Here is a 23648-nt window from a genome sequence, read left to right as displayed (position 1 = left end):
TTAAAATTTTATTTCATTTTCATTTATTTTTGGTTGTGTTGGGCTGTGCGCGGGCTTTCTCCTGTTGCAGCAAGCTTGGGCCACTCCTTGCTGCGGTGCGTGGGCTTCTCATTGCGGTGTCCTCTCCTATTGTGGAGCACGGACTCCAGGAGCATGGGATTCAGTAGTGGTGGCTCGCAGGCTTCAGTAGTTGTGGCATGTGGGCTCAGCAGTTGTGGCTTGCAGGCTCTAGAGCCCAGGCTTAATAGTTGTAGTGCATGGGCCTAGCCACTCCACAGCATGGGAGATCCTCCCGGACCAGGGCTTGAACCCATATCCCCTGCATTGGCAGGCGGACTCCTAACCATTTCGCGTTCCCGCGGCTCCCACTAGCAGTGTACGAGAGTAGTTCTTTCTCCATAGCCTCTCCAACAGGACTTGTATTTTAGGTTTTTATTAATCTGATAGTTAAGAAATAGTCTTTAACTTACAATTGTTTTTTATTTTTAGTGAGGTACAGTGATTTTCTCATATGTTTTAGGGCTATTTGCATTTCTTTCCTGTAAACTAGTGTTCATATTGCTTGTCCTTTTTTTTTTTTTTTTTTGCGGTACGCGGGCCTCTCACTGTTGTAGCTTCTCCCGTTGCGGAGCACAGGCTCCGGACGCGCAAGCTCAGCGGCCATGGCTCACGGGCCCAGCCGCTCCGCGGCATGTGGGATCTTCCCGGACCGGGTCACGAATCCGTGTCCCCTGCATCGGCAGGTGGACTCTCAACCACTGCGCCACCAGGGAAGCCTAATTCTTTGAACAATATTGGCTGCTAGGCCTGGTCTGAGCTGAGCTCCAGTAAAGCTAACCACTTCCTCATTAGTCCAGAGAGAGGGTGACCTTCCTCCAGACCAGCTGAGAGACAGACTAGATCCAAGTCAGCCAGGTGATGCTCTTGCTGCATGACAAGGGAGGTCAGGGGGACATCTAAGAGGACACAGCTGGGGAAGAGATCTGGGGAGAAAGCGCTCTATGGGATAAAGTGGTTGATGTTATCAGCGCATGGAAATGACACCCGGGCAGGTTTCACAGCCCGGGCAGGATTCCCAGCGAAGTAACTCTCAGGAAAGGTGGAGTGGACGGACAGCTGGTGAGAATGCTCCTAGGGTGGAAGTGTTGACGTTTTGGCTGTGGCTCTGTGAGCTGATGCATCTGCCTAGCGGACTGAGCTGCGCATCTGATTGTCGTGCCTGGTAGGTAAGTAGAGCTGCGTAGGAGACGCATTCTACAGGAGCTCAGCCCAGGGCAGCTGTGAAGTGCTTTGATTTTTTTTTTTTTTTAATTCACACCTGGATTCAAGCCTTGGAGAGTCCATTTTTATCTTCTTTGTTCCTCAGTTTCCTTATTTGTAAAGTAATAAAAATAATGACCTCCCAGTTTCGTTGTGAGGATTAAATGAGATACTATGCTTAGACCAATTAGGAAAGTGCCCGGCAAAGGCCCGCATTAGATCGGTGGGTCTCAACCTGAGCTGTGCCTTTGGTACCAAGAAGAACCTAGAGATGGTTGCTGTCAGGTCATCAAACACCAATCCTATCAGAATCCCTATGATTCCATGTAGCCAGGGCTAAGAACCTCAGTCCTGAAAATTTATTATTTGTCTTCAGAAAATTCTTTCAGGGGTTAGAAAAGAGTGGTGGGTTTTGGTTAACTTTTAGTCAAGTCCTGTGTTGTTAACTGTTATTAGTTTTCTTTTGTATTTGTAACTTAGAGACGGTACAGCCACCTCTGTCTTGTAAGTCTGTTTGGATATAGTCCTGGTTCTAGGCAATCCCCTTTGTTTCTCATGTTTAGGGAGCAGATTTAAAAATAGTCCCTCTGGAGCCCTGCCTCTGTGACACACTGGTCAAGCTTGTCAGGTTTAAATTAGGGGCATGGGGGTGAGTGGGATTCTAGCAGTTTAATTCAAGATGCTCTGCAGGGCCTCCCCCATGCTTTGTGAGGGAGACCTGGCATTTCCTGAGCGTTCATTGGTGACCCCCGAGAATCTCTCCCCAGTGGCCCCCCTCCTCCCCTCCTCTGCACTGTGAGAAGCTCCTGAGGACTGGCAGAGGCAGGGGAACTAAGTGCATCGTAGATGTGAGATTTCAGTTCCTGGATTTTCTCATGTAGCAACTGGGAAATTTCAGGCTTAAGATAACAGAGGTTTTCCAGAAATTCTCCTGGGTTGTTACTGACACTAGGCTTAGTATTACCCTGAGTGGAAAGAGCAAAGGGAGAAAAAAATTTCTCCTTTTTCTTCCGAGTTGCTAGGTGTGGTCATGTAGAAAGAAAATTTTCTTCCCTTTTGGGTGGGCAATGAGTTTAAAGGGTTTCTCTAGTGTTGAACTGCCTGACCTGAAACACTAGGAGAGAGACCGAAGGGCCGGTGGTCGGTCACACTGTCTTCTCCTTCCTTCTTTGCTCAGGGCAAAGATAATCTTCAAGTACTGAAATATTCTTATTCACATTTTTAAAAGTAAAACATGAAAGAGGAGATCAAATAATAAGTAAAGTAAGTAAAACAAGTATATTTAAGTGAAAATAAAATGATTAAAAACCCTCAAAACATCTATGATAATAGAACACAATGAATTTGTTCTGAAATGCCTGGTCTGAGGTAACTGCAAATGTTTAGCCTGTGTCTTGTATTTCATATCAGGGTGGGTTTGGCTGCAGGACCTACCTCTTCCTTTTTTTGTTAACAGCTTTATTGAGATAAAATTAATGCACATAAAATTCACCCATTTAAAGTATAGAATTCAATAGCTTTTAGTATATTTACAGAATTGTGCAACCATCATTACAATGAATTTTAGAACATTTTCACCAGCACAGAAAGAAACCCCAGATCCTTTAACTATAACCCTCCACCCCATCCCCCTACTCCCTGACCTCAGGCAACCATTAATCTACTTTCTAGCTCTATGAACTTCCCTGTCATGGACATTTCACATGAATAGAATCATGCAGTACTTGGCCTTTTTTTGTCTGGCTACTTTTGCTTTATCCATGTTGTAGCATATGCCAGTGTTTCATTCCTCTTTATGGCTGAAAACTATCCTATTATGTGGATATACCACATTTTGTTTACCCATTTGGCAGATGAATGGACATTTGGTTGTTTTTACTTTTGGTTATTATGAATAATGCTGCCAGGAACATTCAGGTACAAGTTTTTGTTTGAACATACGTTTTCATTTTTCTTAGATACATACCTAAGAATGAAATTGCTAGGTCCAATGGTTTAAGTTTTTGAGGAAACTTCCAGATTTTTTTCCCAAAGTGTCTGTATCATTTTACATTCCCACAAGAAGTGTAGGAGGATTCTGATTTCTCTACATCCTCTCCTATACTTGTTATTATATGTGTCCTTTTTATTATAGCTATCTTAATGGGTACAAAGTAGTATCTTATTGCGGTTTTGATTTACATTTTGCTTACGCCTAATCATGTGGACCATCTTTTCATATGTTTGTTAGCTATTTGTGTACCTTCTTTAATAATGTCTATTCTTACCCTTTGTCTATTTTTATTAGATTTTTATGTATTTATTTTTGAATTGTAAGAGTTTTTTTATGTCTTCTAGCTACAATTCCCGTCTCAGATATGTGATTTGCAATATTTTCTCCCATCCTGTGGGTTGTCTTTTCACTTTTTCAATAGTATTCTTTGAAGCACAGATTCTTAATTTTGATGAAGTCCAATTTGTTTTTTCTATTGTTTGTGCGTTTGCTGTTATATCTAAGAAACCATTCCCAAATCCAAGGACGTACAGATTTACCATTGATTTCTTCTAAGGGTTTTACAGGGTTCTTACACTTAAGTCTTTAATCCATTCTGAGTTAATTTTTCTGGATGGTGTGAGGTAGGAGTTTGACTTCATTCCTTTGCATGTGGATATGCAGTTGTTTCAACACCATTTGTCGAAAAGGCTATTTTTTTCCCCAGGAAATACTTCTTAAGGACAACATTTTCAGAGGCAGTCCCAATGTTTTGTTGTCTAGTGAGAGACTCATAAGCAGAGGAGGGAAACCAATGTTTATTGAGCCCCCAATATCCAAGTCACAGAGTCCTCCTAGACAAGGTTGGTGATTTCCAGGCATATCCATTGCCAGTCTCCTATTTGTACCCATGACAGGAATTACTAATCAATCACAGCACACGTGCTACCAGGGCTAGCATGAAGCAGTGGTGTCCCAGGAGGATCTGTTTGGGAGGAATTAAAACCGTGTGGTTAATTTTGGATACGTTGAGTTCGTTGTGCGTTTGGGAAGTGTAGACGGTGCTCTGGCAAAAATTGGTTGGACTAAAAAGACTGAAGCCCAGACCGAGAGAGAGATCTGGGCGGTGAGAGAGACTTGAGACTTTGGTGTACAGATGGGAACAGATCCAACCTCCTAGAATGAGTGATGAGGCCAGACAACTTGGGATTGACCCCAGGAGTCTGGTGAGGCTACAAATAGGACTACCAGGGACTGGCTCGAGAGGTAGAAGAAAAACCAGGACCGAGTACTGGCAAACAGACCAAGGGTAAAGGGCAATTCAGGGAGAGCTGTGGATAGTGTCAGATGTTTTAAGAGGTCTGGTAAGGTGCAGCCCAGAGAGCATCTCTGATTATCATGAGGAGGTGTTATCACCTTGGCGAGGGCAGTTTCAATGGGGTACAGGAGGTGGAAACAACGTGCAATGGTCTGGGCAGTGAACTGGATGTGAGGAATGACCCATGCTGGTGAAATCTGATAAGAGAGACAGAGATAGGTCTCAGAAAACCAACAAGATTATTGTAATTTCTTGGAATTAAGAAAAAAACTGAGGTCAAATAAAACACTCAGTAGACTGTGAAAAAAAAGGTCTGAGGCAAGATGAGCATCTTTGTGTCTGCCAGATTCGGTCTTCATGTACAACATCAAGTCAACTGCAGTGTTGTATGAGACAGATCCTGCAGAAATGGATCCTAAATGATGGGGGGAAATTACTATCAAGCACAGGCCTTGCTAAAGAATATTTACTGGAGGATAAAGCAGAGAATCCTTAAGCTGTGTTTCTCAGAGAAGGGTCCATGTGATTACCCACATAAGGAATCCAGAGGGCTTTAAAAATGGTGATCCCTGGGATGCACCCCAGACCTACTGAACCAGGATCTCATGATACAAGGCCCAGTTTTAATAAACTCTCCAGATTTAGAAAGCTCTAGAAGGCATTTGTCCAATGTAGGGCTGATGTGGATATTTCCTAACCATTCCAGTCACAGGATTCTCTAGCAGTTTCCTGACATGGGTAACTAGCGCCAGATCAAGGACCTTGTCTAATTGCCTGGAGCAACCATCTATAGATGGAGTAAAAATATTTCTGAAATAAACAACTGCAAACCGGATCTACTTCTGTCAGAATAGAGAGCAGGGGAAAAAACCTCTTGATTAGCCTCAAACTGTCTTTTTTGAATATTTTTAGGTTGAACACAGGTGACTCTTAGCTAAGATTTTGCAACTGCATTATGTATGGTTCGGTGTTTCTTGGCATTAGTGATTTATTTTCTTATCTAACTCTTAAATCATTTAATAATGCCTTAAAGTGTCCTGGTTTGGAAAATTGCCCAAAACAACAAAAGAATCCCAAACTCAAACAAACCCACAGACGAGTATAAGAGCTGTAAAAGTAGGGGGTGTATTGCTTATATTTAAACGCACGCTGTCCTGGCCAGTGAAAGGAATTAGGGAAAATTCTGCTTCAGCCTCACACATTCACTAGCAGAAAATTAGTTTCACCTCATCCCACTAAATAAATATGGAACAAAAGATGTAAAATATTGGTTTGAGGGGGTACAAAATCGTTCACTTGTCTGGGTTCCCATCAGCCTTGGTTAAGCCTGCCTGCAATCCTATTTGGAAATATGGAATTAAACAACTGAAAGGAGTTCAATTCTAAGAAGTATTTACTGAGTGCTAATGGAAGACAAAGTTTCTGCCATCATTAAGTTAACCTTAAGAGACAGATATCGAGTAATTTAAAAATATTATTGTTACGTATGTATGTATTATCCAACTTCTGTCAGGTGAGGCTGTATGTTGATAGGCTCATGATAAAATGTTCTCAAGACACATGATATGTAATGCAAATAGAGTCCATGTTAAAGTGCAAGTGCATGAAAAATGGAAAAATTTAGCATTCGTAGACTTCGTTTACCATGAGTTTTAAGTAATAGGAATATTAAAAATGTAACATACTTTGAATTTTAAGAATCATTCCAAATTTCATAAAGTTTTTATCTGGGAGGCTCTCCAAACTTTATTCATTGCTGACTAGCACTGTCCATAAATTAAATATTACTTACATATTTTCTAGGGCTAATGTTTGAGGAATGGTTAAAACATTATAGACAGAAGTGCTAATATGTTTTAATACCATGAAGCTGTTCGTCAGAAGTATTTGCCCAAATCTTTCCAATTGTTCACTTGTTTCCATCATATACATAATTTATGTCTACTTCGCTCTGATACAGGGAATTAGTAATCTTCATCAATTAGATTTTCCTTATTATTCCTATTATTACTGAGTCAGTATTAAACTACTGAACTAGAAATGCCTCATTTTTGTGTGACAATGGGTTCCTAAAATGCAGTGGTGTTCACTCTGAAACACAGGGCAAAACGTGCATGCTCTTAATCTTTGGATTTAATCTAGAATTATAAAATCCAGATAATTTTATAAATTATAAATGCATAATTTAATACATAAACGATGAAACACACAGCTCTGAGCACCATGCTAACCTGTTATCATGGAGAGCACAGGAAAAGCCTTTATAATCCAGAGATGCAATCACCTGTTAATTTCTCTGATGGCTTTTTTAGAGTTTAATCAATCTGATGTCCTGACTTGGAAGCTACAGCCTAGAGGTAGCATAAAATATATAGGAAAGCCCAGTTCAGGAACTTGGCCATCTCCTGTCAGTAACGGCCTCACACAGAGGGATTTCTTCCTGTAGATTTTTTTATTACTTGGAGCCAGAAGGAAAATAATCTGGCAAGTTCAACACTTGTGGTGAAGAGGTTGGGCTTTGACTCAGACAGACGAGGGCTGGAGTCCTGATTCTGTAATCACAGGCTGTGTGACTTGGGCAAGAGGTAAAACCCCTCTGTGCCTTTGTTTTCTGTTTATAAGATGGAATCCACTTCAGGCCATGTTGTAAAGACTAAACAAGAAAACATCTTTTTTAACATATGCTATGAACATAGCTGTATAATATTGCTAAGAAACAAGGATTAAAAATGATACATATATATACATCCTTTTACAGAAAACTTTATAGATTTAAACGTACTTTTTGCATACCTTATTAAAAAGTACAAAAAATTTGCAAAGAAGAAGCAAACTCCTTTCAGAGCAATGCCATGAGATTCTTGTCATTGATACGGGAAGTGAAACATACAAGAGGAAGCTATTTGATTTTGTGGACCCAGGTCATTTCATTCAGCTCAGGGGAGGGCACAGATGTTAAGAATGTGAGAGCTGCTTAGCCGCACTGACCTCATTTCCCTAAATGTAGTTATCTTGGCTGTGAGACAGAGGAAGAAGGATCTTTCCTGGGCCTGCTGGTCCACTGAGTATGCTAACCACTGGCACGCAACTAGATGGTTTCACGTCACGGTCCCCAAGATAAACGAGGCTTAGAGCAATCACTAAGTCTTCTCGAGGGGATCTGGGAAGCAAGAAGCTCATCTAGACAGTGGGCTGTGCTCTTGTGCTTTCATTGTGCTCGATGCCCATCTAGCAGATGGAAAACACAACACAGCTCAGGAGAAGCCCAGAAATGAATATCAGAATGGATATCAAATTTGACACAAAGGTGACCTTGATTCTCATCTTTAGTGTAGATTCCAAGAGTGACTGAGGGGTGGGAATCGGGAATCTGTCTAAAAGAGCCCTTGCCTTAAGAAATCTGGGGCCATGTTGTTTCATCGGAAACCTCATTCTGAGTGAAAAAAGTAGTAACTTGTTCTCAGGCAAATCCATTCTCAGAGTGGTGAGAAAAAGGACTTGGTTTGTGGTTTGGGTGAAGGCTACTGCTGGTTGTTTCATGCAGACTTTGAAGAGGACCCTTGGGTTTCAGAAGCAGGTGCAGCCCGTTTACATCATTGGCTGTACCTTCTGAGTCATTTCCCATGTCTCTCGTGGCTGGTTATCAATGAACTGAGTCACTGCTCAGACATGGCACCCTGTGCTTGTCTGTGTTTAAGACGGAATCTACACAAATATATGTCAGCTGAGTCTTCTGTGCTACGTGGTGGGGGAGCAAAATATGGATGAAACTCTTGGATGTCATGGACCTCGCACTCTACAGATAGTTGAATACACAGAGAGTTTTTCCACTTTAACTTCTTCTTGTCTTCTAATTTATTAAACCTACATTCCAAAATTCAGAAACCTGTTTTGAGATGTATTAGATGTGAATTAACTTCTTTTGGTACAAACGCATTTCTTTCCTGGAGTACAATACCTTTTATGACATCTGATGGTTCCTGAAAATCAATAAAGCCAGTCGACGGTTAATGTTTGACTGAAGGTGAAGGGAGAGGCTGGGGAAGCAGAGCAGAGCAGGAGAGTGTCCTCTGGGGAAGATACTCAAGTCCCAGCAAGAGTCTCAACAGCTGAATGGAAGAAAATAACTTTTAACAACCATTTTGTTACTTACAGAAAGGTAAGCGTTGACATGTCTTAACTATGTCGATAGCGTATTTCTTTACGAATGACAGAATAGATGGTGGAGGGATTACTTAAGTTGCTGGACAAATTGATTCCTTGAGGGGTGCTATGTTATCATTTGCTGGGAAGGAAAGTTTATTCCTAGTGTGATAAGTTTTGTTTACCGAGCATAATTTCTTTCGTGGTTTCTTTTTATTAGTCTATATCTTTTATAAATTCATTGGATGAAGTGGTTTGGCTTGAATCTAGCTTGGTAGTGACATTAAAGAAAAGAATAAACTTTTGGATGTTTAAATGTGGATTACACCCATTCTTTGTAATTAAAATATAAAAAAAGTTCCTAGCCCTGAGATGCCCTGGGGCTCTTATACTCTACAAATCAGGGCTGGAATCTCATTTTCACAAAGTGTCATATCTCAGATGTGGTCTTCAAAAATTAGAGTGAGATTCAATTCAGAATTCTTTTTTTTTTTTTTTTTTTTTTTGCGGTATGCGGGCCTCTCACTGTTGTGGCCTCTCCCGCCGTGGAGCACAGGCTCCAGACGCGCAGGCTCAGCGACCATGGCTCACGGGTCCAGCCGCTCCGCGGCATGTGGGATGTTCCCGGACCGGGGCACGAACCCGTGTCCCCTGCATCGGCAGGCGGACTCTCAACCACTGCGCCACCAGGGAAGCCCCCAGTTTAGGATTCTTAGGACTGACTGCCCAGGACACAGCAGGGAAGGGGAAAGTCATAGGAGGAAAAACGCCCTTTCTTAAAAGAAGCGGAATAAGATTTGAAAACAGACAGATCTGCCTTCCCAATTGGGAAAGCAAGGCTGGTGTGTATGTTGGTCAGATTCTGGTCCTTCTTTTGGCCACATTGGCAGATGTAACATCAACTAATGTGTGATTATTTTGAGATGTCAAAACGTGTACAGCTTATTGGTGTCTTCAAAGGTCCAGCCCCTGCCTCTGTCTCAGTTTTTTTTTCATTGTGAGTGACTTTCTGGGAACAGATGCCCTCTGTGATGGGGGATACCAAACAGGAGATTGGAAGAGCAATGTATTCTCTAATATTTTCTTGTCTTTGTTTTTCTTCAAAAACTTAGATAGCAAGAGAGGAATAATTTGAAAGAAGAAGAAAGCATATGTTTAGGTGACATGGAAAATGGATGGCATTCAGCTCTCACCAGGAAACAAATGAGTCTTACTGAGTGAGGGTTTATCATGGACTGTTGGGTATATAGTTTATGAGTCTTCAGGGTTGGGCAGATGGGTTAGGCCAGTTTCATCATTTACCAGCCAGCAAGCACTGAACAGATTGCTTAAGCTCACTGTACCTTAATTTTTTCATCTACAAAATGGAGATATTTGCCTAACCAAGTGATTGTGAGAGTAAATTAGATCAGCATGTAAAGAACTCATTACCTTATCTGACACCCAACAGACGTTCAATGAATATTATCTCTTCTTTCCATGAGAAAGTTCAAGCAGGTGATGCAGGTCAAACTGAGAAGTTGCTGTTTCATTCTCTAGGGGAAAAAGCCCAGTAATGCTGCAATAACTACATTGTCCATTGTGCAAGGGAGAAACCAATTCTATGCCAAAGAAGTGGGGTCCAATAATATGAGAGGATGAGAAAACACTTGAGTTTTGCTTTTTTTTTTTAATGAGGCATTTTATTTATTTATTTTTGAGGTTTTTTGTTTTTTTTAACATCTTTATTGGAGTATAATTAAGCAATTATAATGGTGCGTTAGTTTCTGCTTTATAACAAAGTGAATCAACTATACATATACATATGTCCCCATATCTCTTCACTCTTGCGTCTCCCTCCCTCCCACCCTCCCTATCCCACCCCTCTAGGTGGTCACAAAGCACCAAGCTGATCTCCCTGTGCTATGCGGCTGCTTCCCACTAGCTAGCTATTTTATCTATTTTGGTAGTGTATATATGTCCATGGCACTCTCTCATTTTGTCCCAGCTTCCCCTTCCCCTTCCCCGTATCCTCAAGTCCATTCTCTAGTAGGTCTGTGTCTTTATTCCCATCTTGCCCCTAGGTTCTTCATGACCATTTTTTTTTTTTTTAGATTCCATATATATGTGCTAGCCTACGGTATTTGTTTTTCTCTTTCTGACTTACTTCACTCTGTATGACAGACTCTAGGTCCATCCACCTCACTACGAATAACCAATTTCGTTTCTTTTTATGACTGAGTAATATTCCATTGTATATATGTGCCACATCTTCTTTATCCATTCATCTGTCGATGGACATTTAGGTGGCTTCCATGTCCTGGCTATTGTAAATAGAGCTGCAATGAACATTATGGTACATGACTCTTTTTGAATTATGGGTTTCTCAGGGTATATGCCCAGTAGTGGGATTGCTGGGTCATATGGTAGTTCTATTTTTAGTTTTTTAAGGAACCTCCATACTGTTCTCCATAGTGGCTGTATCAATTTACATTCCCACCAACAGTGCAAGAGTGTTCCCTTTTCTCCACACCCTCTCCAATATTGGACCTGCCCACCAGAAAGACAAGATCCAGCCTCAGCCACCAGAACACAGGCACTAGTCCCCTCCACCAGGAAGCCTACACAACCCACTGAACCAACCTTAGCCACTGGGGGCAGACACCAAAAACAACGGGAACTATGAAACCTGCAGCCTACGAAAAGGAGACCCCAAACACAGTTAAGTTAAGCAAAATGAGAAGACAGAGAAACACACAGCAGATGAAGGAGCAAGGTAAAAACACACCAGACCTAACAAATGAAGAGGAAATACCTGAAAAAGAATTCAGAATACTGATAGTAAAGATGATCCAAAATCTTGGAAATAGAATGGAGAAAATACAAGAAACGGTTAACAAGGACCTAGAAGAACTAAAGAGCAAACAAACAATGATGAACAACACAGTAAATGAAATTAAAAATTCTCTAGAAGGGATCAATAGCAGAATAACTGAGGCTGAAGAACAGATAAGTGACCTGGAAGATAAAGTAGCGGAAATAACTACTGAAGAGCAGAATAAAGAAAAAAGAATGAAAAAAATTGAGGACAGTCTCAGAGACCTCTGGGACAACATTAATGAGGCATTTTAAAGCCCCTCTGATGTTTCACTATAAGCCTTCTGGTGAGGTGTGGGCGTGGCATCCTTTGAAACTGGCTAAGATGTCCCCTGGGAAAAGTCACTGTCATTCAAGGTGAAGATTGCATTTCTGGTACCTCCTCCATTCTTTTATGAAAGGCAAAATACATCCTGGCAGCAACTCGACTTCCTATTCCTTTGTCAAAGGAACTCTCTGGTGAGTGTGCTCTCGCTTTTCTTCCAGGTCAAGAGAGATGACTCTGAGAAGGAAAGCTGAGCACCACTGTGTCCCTTTCTCCAAAGGCTGACAAATAAGTGCTTTTATGGCTCTTAGTTTACACAGATAGAAATATACATATTTATTTGTTGGCATACAATTGTATTCCTTCGGAAACCTCTGGTGTTGAATTTAGAAGGAGCTAGTTGTTCTGTGGTCTCCCCAATGATTAAACAAGGAAAGAGTACTGACTTTTGTTAGGGGAATATCTATCTATCTATTTGTTACTTGTGAGAACAAACATGAACGTTTATTTAGGTATAAGAAATATTAACTTAATAAAAGCAGACATTCACCTAGTGGTTGAGGTTTTAACCATACTCAAGATGAGTTTTTCACTTATGCATATATGACAGACAAAGCTATCCTTGGCTATTGTGTATGTGACACAAAGAAAACTTAATTTCTCTTAAAATATTCTGTAAGCCTGACACTGAGTTCTCTCATCCATGATATTCTGAATCAATGATTTCTTACCGTATGTTAATTATTTTAAAACATTAGGACTTGTGTTTCTGAGTAAGAGATAAAGAGAAATCAGAAAAGTAGATTTATGCCCTTAAAGAATATTTAAACTAAGGATGAGCACATCTTCCTCACACAGAGGGTCTGTGCTTGGTCTCTGCAGTCAGACTGACACCCTTTCCTCAACCTCGCTGAGCTGTTTCCTGTCCTGTGGGACGACAACAGGACCTGCCTATAGGATTGTTGTGAAACTTAAATGAAATAAGTCTTGCAAAGTACTTAGCTTAGTAAATGTTCATTAAATGCTAGTTTTTTAAACTTTCAATTATTAAAAAAAACTAGCTAATGAGTGAGATTTCATAGTGGTATGGCATCCTTTATGAAGATAGAACTAAATTTATTTCCACCTTACTCTCTTCCCCATCCCAGTTGTCAATTATGATTTAATTACAGAAATCAGAAGGTTAGCCTACTACACTTGAGCATGACTGTGCATTTTTGTCATTAGAGTCCTTGCCTCAAGGTCACCTCATAAATGAGCTAGTATTATAGCAAGTCTTTTGTTTTGTTTTAAATCTCAGTGTTTAAACCATATGGGATGGGATCTAATTGAGATTTACCTCGTACTGAATTTCTAAGGCCAGAATGTGTAGTTTTATTATCTTGACAAAATACTCATCTGTGCACTTTATAATACACAAAGAAATGTTGTATAATGCATGAAGCAACACTTTGTCAAAAATAATTAAGCCACTTTTTTGAGAAATAGTGATTTCTACCCTCCTTTTTAGGCTAGAAAAGACCCTTGTGATGTTGTTCTGCTAGATATGGAAGAAAGAAAGTCCTCCCTCTGTCTCCCTTGTAGAGTTTCTGGGGTGGAAACCTGTGCACCTCAGAGAACTCAACACTGACATCCTTACTGCCAGCCTGCTTAAGATGTCAGAGAAGCACCACGGGGTGGGGGGGTCGCCATCTGTGTCCCCATGTGGGGGGCCTCCCTTCCCTCTGACCTCCTCACCCCTCCTGCCCCTTCCCTTGCTCATGCTGGGGGAGTGCCGGGTGGGACAATAGCCGGCTGGGAGTAAGAGTGAGCACACTTCCTAAAATATCCCTTAGAACTCATTATTATTTTCTTTAATAATTATGCTTGTAATGTGTATTTAAGTCAATCATAGAAATTTAAAATATTTTAAGAGGAGCCATCTATCCTCTCATAAGACTATTTACCTGATCATGAACCTATTGATTAAGTAAGAAATCATCCTCAATTTTGCATATGTGTAAATCCAGATTTTCATATGCTGAAAGATTGGCATACTTATTACGAAGTTTAGGGAGAGGACAAAGTGCTTACATTTATGTGTATGTTGGGTGGGGAGGGGGCAATCCACCCTTCCTTTTCCTTCCTTGGTCCTTCCTTCCTCCCTCCTAATCAGTCTGAAGTGCAAGGCAGCAGCCCAGATTTTATGCCTGCCTGTCTGTTTCTAGCTTTTTGATGGTCACTTTCATTGGGTCCTTAATTTGCCAAGAGTGCAAATTGGTCAGATCCTCCTGTGATTTTTTTCTAAACCTTAAGTGATGTAATTGGTACCAGAGGTTTGTGAGTGAGAACACAAAAGATGGGCATGATTGATCTGAACATTACTTGATGAACAATGGTGTGAGCAGGCTTTTTATCTGATCTTTATTCATATCTGGCCTTGCTGTATAAGTTATGCTGCTCTTAGCAATATACAGTGCAGAGGTAAAGTAAATGGCACACAGGATTATTTGGTGCTGTTTGGTTCTGGTGATGTTATGAATTCTAGTCACATTCTTTCCTGTCCACATCACCTATGATATTTGAAAACAAATTTTGCAGTCCTCTCCTCTGTACCTTCTTTGTTCTTTGGAAATGTGTGGTTTAGCCTTAGAGCATGGTGAAGTGTTTTAATTCAAAGCCCTTAACTTTTTTTTTTTTAACAAAAGGGATGAGCCATGACTGACTCGATTTAAGGTTTGCCTATCTATCACTTAGCTTTCGTAAGGGGGGGGAAAAACTCAATGCTTATGTATTGATTTACTTGCAGAGTTTGAGAACTGGGACCTAGAAATTTCCTGTCCTTACTCAGATAAATGGCAAAATGACAGGAGTGTCTAAAAATGCCTCTTGGAGTCTCTGGAGCCCAGCAGGAGATTCAATCAAGCTTGGAGTGGACCCCCTGGGATGCCGTGGGCACTGCATGTATAATAACTGGATAAAGCCCCATCCGAGGCCACCCTATCCTGGGACGGCAGTGCCTTTATCAGTCAAAACTAGAGTTCCTTGATATATTCGTTTGCTAGGGCTGCTGTAACAAAGTACCACAGACGGAGTGGCTTAAGCAATAGAAATTTATTGTGTCACAGTTCTGGAGGCTCGAAGTCCAAAATGAAGGTGTCTGCAGGGCTGGTTCCTTCTGAGGACCGTAAGAATTGGTCTGGGGCCTTTCTCCTGGGCTCTCAGACGGCTGTCTTCCCCGTGTGTCTTCATGTTGTCTTTCCTCTGTGTGTGTCTCCACACCCAAGTTTTCCCTTTTGATGCGGACGCCAGTCATATGGGATTAGGGCCCACCCTAACGACTTAGTTCTAACTTCATTACCTCTGTAAAGACCCTGTCTCCAAATAAAATCACATTCCGGGGTACTTGGGGGTTAGGCTCCAACATGAATTTTGAGGCAGGGGACACCATTCGACCCATAACACTCAGCTTGGTTGAAAAATGAGAGACTGCGGAGGTGAAGGTCAGAAGGAAAGGAGGAGAGAGGGTACACATCAGAAATAGATGTGCTGTAGGAGCCAAATCTCCTAGACCGACGGCCCTCTGAGAAGGCAGACTGATGTCAGCGTCTGAAGAAGAAGGGCAGCTATGGAGTGAAAAAAAACCTTCTTGAATTTTTGGAAGGATGTGTAATAGATTCAGTGCCGCTAGATGTCTTCTTTATCAGGATGCTTGTGCTTTCATAGAGAGAATAATATAGGAATAGAGTACAGGTGTGCAACTAGCCAGGCAGTGTGATCTTGGACAAGTCTGGTAACTGTTTTGACCCTCACCTCTTGAGTTTTGATCTCTGAGAGAGAAATTTTAACAGTACCTGCTTCGTAGGGTTCTCATGAAAAACCAATAAGATAATTCGTATAAATCTCTCGCATGTGCTGAGACAAAGGGCTTCTAGTAGATGTTAGCTGCCTTTGTGTTGTTATCCTGGCTGGACACAGATTCAGGATGTGGAGGGTTTCAGTGTTTTCTGGGCTACGGTTAATTAAACGAAGGCTTCAGCCCTAATCTGCAAGTCCAGTAGCCCTGATTCTGCATTTGTGAGTGGTCCAAGAGTAAAGCAAGTGGTGGTGGCTTTTTAAAACTCCCCCTAAACCTTTGACCTCTGTTGCTAAGGATGTACTTGCCATCTCAGATAGTTGCCATAGAAACTGTCTGAATTTAGTCTTTGTACCTGAGGAAACCCTGACAAATAGCAAAAATTCCCAGCAGATGGTTGGATCAACTATTTCAGGTAGTTCAGAAGAAATGTCACTGAATTATCTGGAAATCTACTCCAATCCTTTGCCGGGTAGGGTTTGTGAAATAATCCATCAAGTGTGTATGGCTTGGTGATTTTAGGCCATTTGAGTTATAAACCATGGTTTCCCTCCAGCATCATTATGATCCAGGACGTGGTATTCATTAGTGAAATGATGGCTGTAAAAAGAGGAAATATAGGCAAGACTTGTTTGAGACGCTGAAGTCCTCTTCTGGAATCATCCTAGCAGTGGTGTAGTTTGCCTCGGATCATTCAGATGAAGGCTTTGCCTGGCCACTTCATCTGGCTGTGAGGGTGTTGCTGTGAAGGGTACTTCTTGAGTATCCTTATGGCCAGGGCCGTTGAAAGCTGGAAATTGTGATAGGAGCTGTCCTGTGGGACAATATTTAATTTCTGACTAAGCACACTTGGGTGGCAGAAGGAATTTTTATTTGACAAACACTGTTCAAAGTATTAACTTATTGAGTCCCATAACTCTCAAAAGTAGATACTATTATTATCCTTGCTTTACAGTTGAGTAGACATTAGTCAGTGAAGGAGCCAGGATCCAAACCAGACAAACTAACAACCACATGGTATGATAGATTTGTCCACAAAGAAATCACGAGACCCTAGGCATGGGAGCAGAAAGCAATTACTTCTGTTTCCCACCAGAAACCCTTCCGTGAAGGATGAAACTGAATGTAAATGACAAAAGAAAGGATGAGTGTAATGCTATGTTCACTTTTTAGGTTCCATTAAAACACCCCGGATGGTGGCCTGTTTGAGCATCTGACTAAAATAAGGCATTTAATTTATTTTTATTTGCTTTTTATCATTCAACTTACATGTCTTTGGGAGATTGAAAGTGCTAAAAAAATCATTTCAAGTGGAGATGGTATATATATCAACCAGCTCTTAACCTATTTACTGAACAGAAATCTGTTCATGTATTTAAAAGAGAAATAATCCTCTTTGTCAACAATAAAAATTTATTACTTTGCATCAGAATAAATCTTTAGATTCCAAATTAGTTTCCTTTAACATTTTCTGTTTATTCTGAAAGCTCTTATAGATTGGACAAATTCATAGAATACCAATGTTAGACAATCACAAGTGTTTTAGAAGTTAAGAAACATCTGTTGAGAGCTTAGTATGTGCAAGCCATACTATGAAGAGCCATGAGAGGTTCAAAAAATATAATTTTAAAATGAGGCCTCTGTCTTGAAGGACTTTGTATTCTAGTAGTGGCAGCAACACAGACATGTAAATACGTGATAAAAAATAAAACGCAGGCAGGAGGGGCCTTGAGAGGAAGATGCTTCTGGCTGGAAATCAGGGAGATTTCATGAAGGATGTAGGTTCCAGCTCCATGAAGCAGACCTTGTACCCCTTAGTTTGTCATCCCCGTTCTTAGCACAGTATCTGGCACATAATAGAATTATTAAATTCAGTGATTTTAAAATAAATGAATAAGTTGGTCTTAGATGGTAGGGTATGAGAAGTAAAAGTAGAAGTGAGGAAGGATAATCTCAATCCAGCTTGATTCAGAAAATATCAATTGTCATTTACTCCAGGTGGGGCCCTGTGCCGGGTGGGGAGAACAGCCAGTGACAAATTGTGGAGACAGGGAAGCTCGGTGCAAAGTCCGTGGGGTGCTCAGCATTACTGGGTGTGGTGGGTGTGGGAGATAAGGCCAGACGAGTAAAGTGGAAGCAGCATTTAAAGGATCTTGAGGGACTTCCCTGGTGGCTCAGTGGTTGGGAACCTACCTGCCAATGTAGGGGACACGGGTTCGAGCCCTGGTCCGGGAGGATCCCATGTGCCGCGGAGCAACTAAGCCCTTGCGCCACCACTGCTGAGTCTGCGCTCGAGAGCCCGCGAGCCACAACTGCTGAGGCCTGTGCGCCCGGAGCCCGTGCTCCGCAACGGGGGTGGGGGGCCACAGCAGTGAGAAGCCCGCGCGCCGCAATGAAGAGTAGCCCCCGCTCACCGCAACTAGAGAAGACCCACGTGCCAGCGAAGACCCAACGCAGCCAAAAAAATAAAAGTAAATAAAAGTTCTTGAACGCTGAGGGGTTTGAGGAGAAAGATCCTCCAATGTGTCATTATTGTCTGTATTTTTACTTCTCTTAAGCAAATATTGATTGATAGCTGATCATGTTTATTTGGCTAATATAAAAAAAGACCAATTAGACTTAAGAATACCAATTTATTCATTTAGATACATTTCATATTGCAATATGCTAGAACCTGCGATTCTTATTGGTTTCTGTGTGTTTCCAAACCCCGTGAGCAGTCTAAAGCAGCAGAAAAATGTCTTGTTTGTGTTTGACAAGGAGCCAATTCTAAAATGATGTTTGGACACAGCAACCAGACTAATTCTGTTGCAAAAGCTCATTTCTAAACATTCACAAAATTTACAGCTCTAATTGCACTGAAGGGTTGTAGTCCTAGCTCTTCCTTAACACAGCTGTAGATCCTTGGGACAAGTTGCTTCATTTATATAGCATATACAAGCAATATGTACATTTTATACGTCTCTACATCTCTACACCTACAGCTACGTCTGTCCAGCTATCACACTGTGTAGGGTGTAGCAGAAAGACTCGAAAGGCTCTTTGGACTTTGGCATCTGACAGATCTGGTTGGAAACATGGCAATATCACTTCCTAGCTATGTGTCTTTAGGTGAATGGCTTAACTTTGAACCTCAATTTCCTCATGTACAAAATAAGAGTAACATTTCCTAACTCATTATGTCTGTGAGAAACTCATAAGAGCACTCATTTAGTACTGAGCAATTGCTATGTATTTTCCATTTGAGGAAACTGAGGCACAGAGAGATTAAGTAATACACCCATGGCCACACAGCTAATGAAAGGCCAAGCTGGGTTTCTGGTCCAGGCTGATGCAGAGTTTACCTTCTGTACCTCTGACATCCTGTTTGTAAAGGTCCCTCCACTAATCTACCCTATAGAATGATGCTTAATAAATGCTCATTTCTATCTTTATCTCCCAGGGCATTTGTGAAGCTAAAATGTGATAGTACTTTGACCTCTATAAAGTTCAAATATAAGCTATCCAAGAGTAAGGAATTAAACAATTTCAGGGTCTAAATTTTTAGAGTAGTTAGAATTTTATAACCATTTTCCCATGCTGATTATATTGATGATATAAGTTCAATGCAGAAAACTTTAAAAAATAAAGAAAAAATAAAGAAATAAACCAAGATCATCCACAATCCCTAGAGGCAATAAAATAATTGGAATTTTAGTGAAGTGAGTGCATTCTTCACTTCCCTGGTTTTTTGTTTTGTTTTGTTTTAGCAGTCCAATATTATGATAGGCAGCAACCCTGCTTTACAGGACATGTGGAAAATTTATCTCAGATCTTAAAATCAGTTAGTCATGATGTGTCTTAGGGTGAAAATTATAATTTCTGTGAAATGCAAAGGCACGAGGAAAAAGGAAAAATAACATTGAACAGAATAGAAGAGGGGCAGAGTTTGGATTTTTACTGGGTTGCTTTTGAAGTAATAAGAAGTACATTTTTTCCTTAGATGTATGGCATAGTTAACAGCAAGGTTTAGAAGAGCAAAGAGGCAGCTGGTGAGGTCTTTGAATGAAGGGTTGTGAACATTCTTGGGTTCTTCCTGCTTGAAGAAGCTCATCTATTTGCAGGTTTGAGTCAGCACCACAAACATTTTAGTATCTACTTATTGTGGCATTTGCCAAAACATATATCCCCCACGCATATAATGAGTGAAAATTATACTTATTGCCTATCGTTTAAGACTCTTAAATGAAGAAGACTAATAAAGTGAAGCGGTTAGTAAAGATGGAATTAGCACACGCTTGTTTCCGGATGTTGACCTGTGGTTGCTGTGGAGGACAAGGTATCAGGGATGCCTTCTACTAGGTTTATAAATGAATGTGATCCAATGACCCTTTATGCTTGGAGAAACATGGTTTTAACAGGATTGGCAACTAATCAACTTATCTCCGGTTTATTCACAGGAGTTTGAATAAAGAAAACCGTGACGATGCAAGCCCAACTGCACTGCTTGTGTCTCTTTACACTTTACTTGGTAAGAGAAGAGAATGTTCTTTATTTATTTAGTAGAATATTCCCAGTCATCCTTCTACCCCGTACCAGGGAAGCAACGGCTATCATGATTTAAAAAATAGTCTATCAAAATTAACTCATTGTGAGCAAAGGACACTTTGCCCCGATGGACTATTTTTGTTGAAATAGCTACAAGTCATATGTCCAACCTTTAACCAGAGGTGTGCTTTCTCCTCAGCTCTTAAAAGCCAATGCCACTTCACGGGCAAGGTTTAAGCAAATCCGTCTACTTAGCTTTAGACCATTGCATACAGCTCAGGGAATCTGGAAAGAAAAGTATACTGATACATGTGTTAGTCTATGTCCCTTAATCTTGATTTTTTTTTTTTTTTTAACTTTGACCATGAGAAATTACCACCGAAATTAAGAAAAGCATTTTCTCCATTTTTGACCCTGCTCTGCTCTGTACTTTTCTTCCCGTATATGGCTTGGAGTTTTCTGACCAAATTTGTGCTTAGTCACTTGTTGAGCTAACCCTATCGACTCGGGCTTCTAGAAGTTGGAGCTGGATGGAACCTGGGGAGACAAGACCTTAACCTCGGGTAGAGACAGGGATGCTGTCTTCACTTTCCTTATGAAGCCCATAAAGGTTGTACACTTGCCAAATCTGTTGCATTATGAAGCAAGATTATGGGGAAGCTTTTGCTTTCTCCTTAGAAGGAAGCTACTAGATCCTCATACCTCTAATCTTGGTTCCTTTCTTCTAAAACCCAAATATACCATATTGAATTTCAAGTTCCAGAGAGCCCCTGAGAGCCCACACAGTTCAAAATATTTAGAGTGAAATACAGCCAAACTTGTAAACCTACCAGAGCTCTCCCCTTGGGGGGAAAATCTGCAGTTCAAACCTTACGAGCAAGGTGCATCCTCACAGACCAGGGCTTGAAGCGTGTAGCTAAGACTGCCTAAGGACTGGGTCTAACATCCCCACTTGACTTCTCTCCTCTTCCTACCCTCTCAGATGTCCTTTGCTATCTGTATTATCTCAGAATGGTGGTGAAGTCAGTGCCTAGTTCAAACTCGGCACTGCTATTGATTGGTGATGAGAACTTGGGTGAGTTACGAAGCTCTGAACCTCAGTTTTCTGCCCTGTGAAATGGGTCTAATAATAGTACTTGCCTTATGTGGCAATTAAATGAGATAATGCATTTATCAAGCCCTTGAATCAATGACTCGCACAGTCTAAGGACTTGATAAATATTAGCTATTATTATTACTACCATGTTTTAAATATCCAGCATCTACACTCAGATGGACTCTGACCTCCATGAGGTCATGTGCAGCCTCAGCACATAGCACAGTGCCCGGAACAAGTTAGAACTTAAATACATAACTACGGATTTATATTAGGAAACATTAGGAAACAACAGTGAGACCTAAGAGAGAGAGAAGATTCTGTCATGATAATTTGACATTAGCAGGCTCATCAGCTTCTTGTCTGAGAAGGGGACATGCATTTTTCTTCCTAGATAAAGGATGAAAGTAAGTTTTCCTTTTTCCCTACTCTCACCCCAGTGGGATTTTTACCTGGAGTAAGAAATACTGCCCAAACTACTGCTGGCAGCAAGAGCCTTGCCCAGGAGACAGCCACGTGCACAGCTGTCTCTGGGTGAAGGAGGGAGGCTGAGGCCTGTGTGCTGGGATTTCAGGGGCATTGGGATGGAGCCATTTCTCTTCTGCCTTCACCGACCCCTATGCCCAGACCCTCTCCTGTGAAGGCTGGAAGTTCAGTTGGGGCATCTTTCCTTCAGCATAAGGCTTTATTCAGCAGAGGTAGCCATTGAAAGTGATTGCCAGTCATTTACTCTATACTATGAGTGGCTCTCCTGTTCTTTCCTGAGAACTGGTTCTCATAGGGGGTTAGAAACACTGCACGAATATATTGTAAGGGCACTGATGAGAGGGTTTGGGAAAGAGTGCTGAGTAGGGAGGCAGGGAAATCAAGGAGAAGCCAACTGTTTTGGAGTTTTGCCTGGGACTATGCTTCTTCTGGAAGGAAGAAGAGCTGACATACATACTATATAAACAGAGAACTCTTGCTGGAAAGTACAATGACGGTGGCTACTAGGCAGGCAGATCTGATAACAGCATGCGTCCTTTGCTGACCCAGAAGGCAGTGGAGCAACGTGGTGCAGAGTTGGGGCTTGGTGGTCCAACAGAGCTGGTACCATCCCACAGCGGCACCAGTTATATGTGCCTCTGCTGTGGGACTCCTCCAGAGCTTTCCTGATATTGTTGAGGATCAGAAGAAATGACATGTGTGGAGGTTCTAGTTCCATAGCTGCCACACAGGAAACACTCAAAAATATCAGTTCCATTCTCTTCCTACTTTTCACCTCTTTATGCAGGATGGTGGGTTTTATGCTTCCAACTCTTTTCACAAATTTCCACCTTAGCATTCTTCCCAGTTATGGATGTATGGCTTGATGACTCATGACGTGCCCATGCATTTTGAAATCTTTATAGCTCAGATAGCCAGGTTAATGGGCAGGAAGAGAGATTTGTTGCCCTGATACGAGAACCCAACCCAACTTTGAACATTGCAACTGAGACTTATCCTTTATTTCTCATAGGTGAGCCGGCTCGTCTACCTGGGAAAAATGCAGGCTTATTTGTGAGGTTTGCCTGACTAATGTAGTTTTCCTATAGATGCCGTCACTGGTGTGATCAGCTGAAAGATGGGCTGCTTGCTGATGCGAGCAGAAAGTTGATGAAGACATTTGCTGTTAAGCAGTAGCCCCACAAAAAGCACTGCCCTCGTCCTGTACCAACCATGGCACCTACTTCTTGTGTCCTGCCTTGCAGAGGAACTGCTGGAGCTGGAGAAGATGTGGAAAGGAGTGGAAGGGAGGAAGAGCCCCCAGAGGAAAATACACTTTGAGAGGAACTGATGAGCTAGAAGTCTGTATAGTTATTGTGTCAGTTAAGAATGCTTTTAGCTACAAGCAACTTTAGAGTCTTTCCAGTCAATAGGGATTTATTTTTCTCAGACAACGAGAAGCCTGTCGTGGGCAGTCCCGGGCAGGTTTAGCAGTTCTGTGATGTTATCAGAGATTTGGGCTTCTTTCTCTTTGCTCCACCGTTGTTTGAGCTGGTTTATCCCCTTGTGGTTTCATGATGGCGGCCACAGCTACAGACATGAGGTCCATTGCTTGAGCAAGACGAACAGGGCAGAGGCCAGCCACATCTGTCTTTCTTAATCAGGAATACAAAATCTTGACCAGAACCATTCCCTCACCTCCACCCAGGCACAGCAGACTCCACCTTTTGTTTAACAAACCAGAACTGGGTCACTTGGTCACCCTCCTAGCTGCAAGGGAGTCTGGGAAAGAGACCACTTGTCTTCCCAAGGGAGAGAGGCTGGCAATGGCTGGGGACAGCTAACCCAAGGGCCTGACACAACTCTGAGGGAGAGGAGACCAAATTCCAAAGTCCTCAGTGTTCTTTTTGT

General features: G+C 41.6%; 1 protein-coding gene across 1 annotated transcript in view; it reads left to right on the top strand.

Moving 5' to 3' along the window:
* The first annotated feature begins 832 nt into the window (after positions 1-832).
* Positions 833-23648, top strand: part of CDH17 (cadherin 17) — a 106629-nt gene continuing 83813 nt past the window's right edge. Inside the window, exons 1-2 of the mRNA XM_049700238.1 lie at positions 833-1226; positions 20089-20159. Of these exons, the coding sequence (XP_049556195.1) occupies positions 20115-20159 (45 nt within the window). The 5' untranslated portion in view covers positions 833-1226; positions 20089-20114. The remainder of the gene's footprint in view (positions 1227-20088; positions 20160-23648) is intronic.

The sequence above is a fragment of the Orcinus orca genome, chromosome 17 (genome assembly GCF_937001465.1).
Source record: "Orcinus orca chromosome 17, mOrcOrc1.1, whole genome shotgun sequence".
Taxonomy (NCBI): domain Eukaryota; kingdom Metazoa; phylum Chordata; class Mammalia; order Artiodactyla; family Delphinidae; genus Orcinus; species Orcinus orca.
This window is presented reverse-complemented; position numbering and strand designations above follow the sequence as displayed.